The 6361-nt window shown below is 52.6% G+C and overlaps 1 protein-coding gene and 1 non-coding gene across 2 annotated transcripts in view; one reads left to right on the forward strand and one right to left on the reverse strand.

Moving 5' to 3' along the window:
• The window catches only part of LOC113922645 (NADH-cytochrome b5 reductase 3), a 28836-nt gene extending 26434 nt beyond the window's left edge, over positions 1 to 2402 (forward strand). Inside the window, exon 9 of the mRNA XM_027594797.2 lies at positions 1175 to 2402. Within this exon, the coding sequence (XP_027450598.1) occupies positions 1175 to 1347 (173 nt within the window). The 3' untranslated portion in view covers positions 1348 to 2402. The remainder of the gene's footprint in view (positions 1 to 1174) is intronic.
• A 3602-nt stretch (positions 2403 to 6004) lies between these two features.
• LOC113923314 lies at positions 6005 to 6154 on the reverse strand. The gene has a single exon (XR_003520292.1). It is a non-coding gene; the product is annotated as a U12 minor spliceosomal RNA (small nuclear RNA).
• Between the last annotated feature and the right edge of the window lie 207 nt (positions 6155 to 6361).

A 6361-nucleotide genomic window follows, 5' to 3' on the forward strand; every position in this document is an offset into this window, starting at 1 on the left:
TTTGAGGCACCTCCATACTGTTTTCCAGAGTGGCTGCACCAGTTTGCCTTCCTACCAACAATGCACAAGGGTTCCTTTTTCTCCACACCCTTGCCAACACCTCTTGTGGTTTTTTGTGTGTGTGTTTGTATTTTTTTTTTTATTTTTGTTTGTGTTTTTTATTTTAGCCACTGTGACAGGTGTGAGGTGATATCTCATTGTAGTTTTGCTTTGTATTTCCTGATGATGAGTGATGTGGAGCATCTTTTCATGTGTCTGTTGGTCATCTGGATGTCTCTAGAGAAATGGTCTGTTCATGTCTCCTGCCCATTTTTTAACGGGACTATTTGTTTTTTGGATGTTGAGTTGTATCAGTTCTTTATATATTTTGGATACTAATCCTTTATCTGATATATCATTTGTAAATATCTGCTCCCATTCCATAGGTTGTCTTTTAGTTTTGTGGGTTGTTTCCTCTACTGTGCAGAAGCTTTTTATTTTGATGGAGTCCCAATAGTTTATTTTTGCTTTGATTTCTCTTGCCTCTGGGGACCGGTCTAGAAAAATGTTGCTATGGCTGATATTAGAGACATTACTGCCTGTGCTCTCTTCTAGTGTTTTTATAGTTTCAGGTCTCACATTTAGGTCCTTAACCCATTTTGAGGGTTTTTTTGTGTGTATGGTGTACAAAAATGATCTAGTTTCATCCTTTTGCATGTAGCTGTCTGGTTTCCCCAGCACCATTTGTTGAAGAGACTGCCTTTTCCCCATTGGATATTCTTGCCTCCTTTATTGAAGATTAATTGACCATATAATCATGTGTTTATTTCTGGGCTTTCTGTTCTGTTCCATGGATTTATATGTCTGTTTTCGTGTCTTGTTTTTTATCCACTCAGTCACTTTTGATTGGAGAATTTAGCCCATTTACATTTAAAGTAAATATTGATACATATGCACTATTGCCATTTTGTTAATTGCTTACTGGCTGTTTTGTTCTGGGCGAGCCAGGCTGGGGCAGGGGACCAGAGCAAGTGTTTGCTTTGGATCAGCCTCTTCATTCTCCAGTGTTTGTTGAAAGAAGGGAGAAACTCACGGTACAGGAGTATAACGGTCAAGGGGAGGGGTTTTGGGCAGGTGGGCAGTCGTTGGGCAGTCATGCGGCCACACTTGGACTCACCTGATCTTCCGCCCGCAGCCTGGGACTACAGCCAGGGCTTCGTAAACGAAGAGATGATCCGGGACCACCTCCCGCCTCCAGAGGAGGAGCCGCTGATACTGATGTGTGGACCCCCGCCCATGATCCAGTACGCCTGCCTGCCTAACCTGGACCGTGTGGGCCACCCCAAGGAGCGCTGCTTCGCCTTCTGAGGGCCAGGCACTGGCTGCTCGCACGCGCCCGCCCCGCATACTCACCGTGCCCTGTCCACACCTCCCGCCACTGTTCTTTTAACATCACTTCCTTACCCCACATCTCCCACTATGGCCCTGGGTTTAGCCTGGCCTGCCTGTGCTTGGCTGGGTATCCCGCTGGGCTGGCCCCCGAGGGACCCCTTTGGGAGCAGGGTTCTGTTACAGGTGGGCTGCCGCCAGCCACCTTCCGGGTGGGTTCCTGTTTGGCCCTCATTGGTTCTTACCAGTGATGCTTGGCCCTGGCCCTGGCCCTCCCCTCTCACCACCCCACTCACCCACCCACACACTACTAGGCCAAGGCTGCAAGCGCCATGCTCCACCCACCCCTCCCAGGGCAGACCACGTCTAGAAATAAACACAAATGTACAGGCAGCCCAGAGCTGCAAATGCCAGGGGACACCCCCCCCCCCCACCGCCCCAGCCACTGCCTCGGGACCCTCGCCTGCCACCCCTCACTACCTGCTCAGGGCCACAGCCAGGCCTCAGCACCTGACACTACATGACAGTAACACCAAAAAGTCCTCTTGGCAGGTGCCGTGGGGGTGAGAGTTTGCCCCCCACCCCAGGACCCAGGCAAGCCCAGCCAGCAGGGAGCTGGGCTCTCCCCGCTCCGGGCTGGAGGAGGAGGAGGAGGGGGGGGCCTGTCTGAGGGCTCCTCTGGTGGGCACGCGGGCCCTCCGGAAGCCTCAGCATCTTCCCCAACACACCTGAGCATTCAGGCCGGCAGTCTGTCAGGCCGGCAGTCTGTCAGGCTGGCAGTCTGGTGGACCGCCTCTGGACCCCGGGCCACCAGCGCTGATGGCCAAGCTGAGACGATGTGTATTTATTCCTCTGTCCCAGACCCACCCCTCATGCTGCCTGCACCCCAGCAGAGGGGAGGTTTCGTCTGAGCAGCATTCTCCGTGATCTTGATGTTGCCTTTAGACAAGGGTGGGTTCGCCTCTTGCATATGGGCTTTTTCAGAATCATTTATGAGCAGAAAAAACATTGAAATAAAACTTTGCTAATACTAACCCTTCTGCAGTTCCCTGAGGCTCTGCGACTTGTGTCATCGTTGGGGGGCAGTGGGAGAGGAGACAGGAAGGGGCCCAGCACTTATTTCTAATGTGTGTTGGGGTTCGTCATGTAAAGTTTGGACTGTACAGAAAACCATGCACAGAAAAAAAATACTGGACATCCCGAGGAAACGCCGATCGCTCTGATGAAACCACAAGGCCCGCCAGGGGGCTGCTGCTTTTCCCTTCATCAGATGGGCTTTCCCCTGGGGTCACACGTTCTCCATAAGCCCACACGGATCATGATTTATTATGTAGCAAATCCCCTATCCTTGGACAGTTGGGCTGTTTCCCATTTGTGGACTTTGTAGATAATGGTGGCCTGCTTCATCCTCCTTTCAGATTTTTTTTTTTTTTTAAGTTGGCTCCACACCCAGTGTTGGGCTTGAACTCACAACTTGACACTGAGAGTCGCGTGCTCTACCGACTGAGCCAGCCAGGTGCCCCTCAGATGATTTTTTTTGGGGGCTAGATTCCTGGAGACAGCCGGGCCAGGGCGTGTGGACGCTGGGAGTCCAGCCTAGAGACCCTCGTCTCGTGTCCAGCCCCCTCATGCCCAGCCTCACTGACGCCATCCGGGCGGTGTGAAAAGCTCTCTCCCGTCCTGTTGTGCAGCTCTCTATGTGCCATTGTTTTCCTTTTCGCTTTCCCCTCTGGCCAGCCCTGAGAAGCAAGGAGACATCATTAGCCTCAGTTTCTGCTGGAGGGACTGAGGCTCAGCCGTGAAGGCCTTCGGGCTGGAGGTGGGTCCTGAAGTGAGGCAGGCATCAGTCTTCCCGTGGAAGGCTGCAAGAGGGATCGCTAGCTCCCTCGTTTCTTCCTGCACCGTTCCGAGTGCCAGGGACTTGGCTGCAGCTGCCCCAACACGCCCTCCCCTACTTCCGGGGTGCCGGTGAGAAAGATGTAAGCCAGGCGGTGTCGTGAGTGAGATGGCAAATGCCAAGACAGAAATCAGGACACAAGGCAACGTGGGAGTGAGGACTGCTCTCTCTGAAGAGCCAACAAAGCTGGCCCTGCTGAGGTAGGTGTCCAAGGTGGTGTGAACTCAGCAAGTGCAGACGCCTTGCATTTGGAACAAGCCTGTGGAATTAAGTTCCAGAAACAGATGGAAGGAAGCAGGTGGCTGAGGGGACCGTGGAAATGAGGCTGGAATGGAAGCACGCTAGATGTGCTCTAGAGGGCGTGACTAGCAAGCGCAAAGGCCCTGGGGCAGAGACCCGCGGGATGTCTCCAGGAACATCCTGGAGGCCAGTGTACTGGAGTGGAGGGGGGAAGAAGACAGGATGGGGAAGGGCGCGGGAAGGAATGCCAGAAGCCGAGCCTCAGGCCAGGGAGCCCCTTTCTCCTCTCTTCTCCTCTTCCCTTCTATTCTGGCCCAGGCCCACGTTCTAGAGCAGGGTTGGAGGTGGGTCCTGAGGTAAGGCAGTGGGCAGGAAAGGGCTTGGCACACCTGCAGTGTGCACGGGATTCTGCAGAGCACTGGGCTCACATGAGGTCTCCTCATCCGGGTCCCCTTCTGGAGGATGAGAAAACAGACCTGAGTGTCAGGCTTTGAATGCACACCTGCCTGAGCTCACAAGGGGCTGTTCCCAGGAGCTGAGAAGGGCTTGGACTGGACCTGGTCCCTACCCTCTCTCCTAGTTTCACGACTTTCCACCCTCTCAGACCTGACACCCTTTTAAAATAACATTTATAACCGCCCCTTTAGTCTCCTGAAGTGGATTTACAGGTAATATCACCAGCCTACACATAGAATTTTTTTTTAAAGATTTTATTTATTTATTTGACAGAGACAGAGATAGCGAGAGCAGGAACACAAGCTGCGGGAGTGGGAGAGGGAGAAGCAGGCTTCCCGCCAAGGAGGGAGCCCGATGTGGGACTCGATCCCAGGACCCTGGGATCGTGACCTGAGCCGAAGGCAGACGCTTAACGACTGAGCCACCCAGGCGCCCTACACATAGAATTTTTAAAAACTCGGGTCGCCTGGGGCCATGGTCACAGCGCCAAATGCAGCCGGACTCCCAGGGTCTGCTGAGAGGGACGCGGTTTTCCCAAGCAGGGCACAATCCTTGGTCTATTTACAAACAAAGCAGGACCGGATACCTTCAGCTATGGCGCAGCTGCGTTCCTGGCAATTCCATGTTTGTTCACACTGGGCACAAAGTCCGACGTGTCCATACAAGAAATGCAGTGAAGCCCTGCCTGGCAGAATTGTAATAGGCCTCTTCCCTCCTGGAATGTCGGAATGCCACAGGCGCAGGCGTCGGGAAGGCCCACGTCTCAGGATTGCCACACCCCAGTCCCCAACCTCCACAGGACGGGATTCCGGATCCCTGTCCTTCAGATAACCAGACACCACCCTGCAACAGTCTACACCCTCCGAAATGCCTCCAGGGGAGGGCCACTCCGCCGACAGTTGATCTCCGTTAATGACCTTATTGAACTGGCTTTAAAAAATAACCTTTAAGTCACTTTATTACATTTCACTTAAGGCATGACAGCGCCTTAAATCCTGCGGTCCTCCGGCCCCTCCCTTGTTCCTCTGCACCTGCCCTCCGCAGTCCGGCAGGGGAGGGTGCTGAGGCCGGCCCTGGGCCCTCCCCTCCTCGTACCTGGTCCGCGCGTTCCTCCCCGCACTTCCTGGAAGGAAGAAAGGAAGGACGGAGGGAGGGGTTAGCGTCCCGTTTTACAGCTGAGACGAGTATCGCGGCTGCGCATTTGGGACCTGGCCTCCCTCCCTGTCTGTCTGTCCCAACCCCGGACCCGCTGGCTTTACCAGCTCTTGCCCACAGAGCTCCTGATGCCAGAGTTTTAATTATGTGTTCTGTCAACAGTACATGAACTCCACTGGCATCACCGCACTGAGGAATTAATAACTCACAGAGTACAGTAATGCTCTTTGCTGTTCTAAAGACGTTGCGTAATCGATTGAGGCAACAAACATGTACTGAACATCTACCTCGTGCCAAGGTTAGTGCTGGGTCCTGGAGCCGCATCATAGAGAAGGCAATTCTACGTATGGAAGATTTTTACAATCAGCCTATTAAACCCTCGCAACGACCTGTCATTTGCCCCATTCTATAGATCGGGACGACCGAAGCGCAACGAGGTGAGGCAATTTGCTCCTGAGAGTCAGGCCGCCGAGAAGGGCGGGTCGTGGGACGTGACGCAGGCGTTCGCGCAGCTCTCGCCGGCTGAGCCGCAAAATGAGCGCCTATTTTGCATGCACCCTGCAGTCACAGGTATCTTTCGGTAATTCTCACCCACAAACGAGCGGCTGGCCTTACACTGTAATTACAGAGCGAAGTTTCATACAACTGGGTAAGATGGCCCACCTAAGATTCACGAACCATACGGGAAAAGGGACTTTCGCTGGTCACAAATAGCAAACAACCGAGGGTGTAGCGAAAGCGGTGCAGGTCTGATGCCACCTCTCCCCTGAAAAAAACCACAAAAATAACAGTTCTTTGAAAATAGGAAAAAAAAAAAAACCTCTCTAAACTTGCTCACCAACTTCAGCTCTTCCGTCTAATTTTCTAGTGTTAAAGGGGGGGAAAGGACGGGCAGATCGCAACTCCCAGGCATCCCGCAAAGTAGGCGGGTCACCTTAGGGGCAACCTTTACCCGCTCAAAAATTCGTCTCACATTAGCAGTGAGGATTCGGGCGTCACCCCGAATCGTTATTTTCCTTACTCATAAGTTTAAGGCATGAAGATTTTTATGTGTTACTTGCTGGGTAATGAATCCCATTCTCATTATCCCTACGGTGAGTATCAGAGTGGACCGTTGAACTAAGAACCCAGTTCCTTTGTAGTTTGTCTTATTCATTTAGTTAGTTGTTTATATCGCTTTCCATTTTATTTGGTGTCTAGAGAGAACCCCCAACGATAGTTGCGCCGACCGCCGTATGCAGATAA

Source organism: Zalophus californianus, chromosome 9 (assembly GCF_009762305.2).
Source record: "Zalophus californianus isolate mZalCal1 chromosome 9, mZalCal1.pri.v2, whole genome shotgun sequence".
NCBI lineage: Eukaryota > Metazoa > Chordata > Mammalia > Carnivora > Otariidae > Zalophus > Zalophus californianus.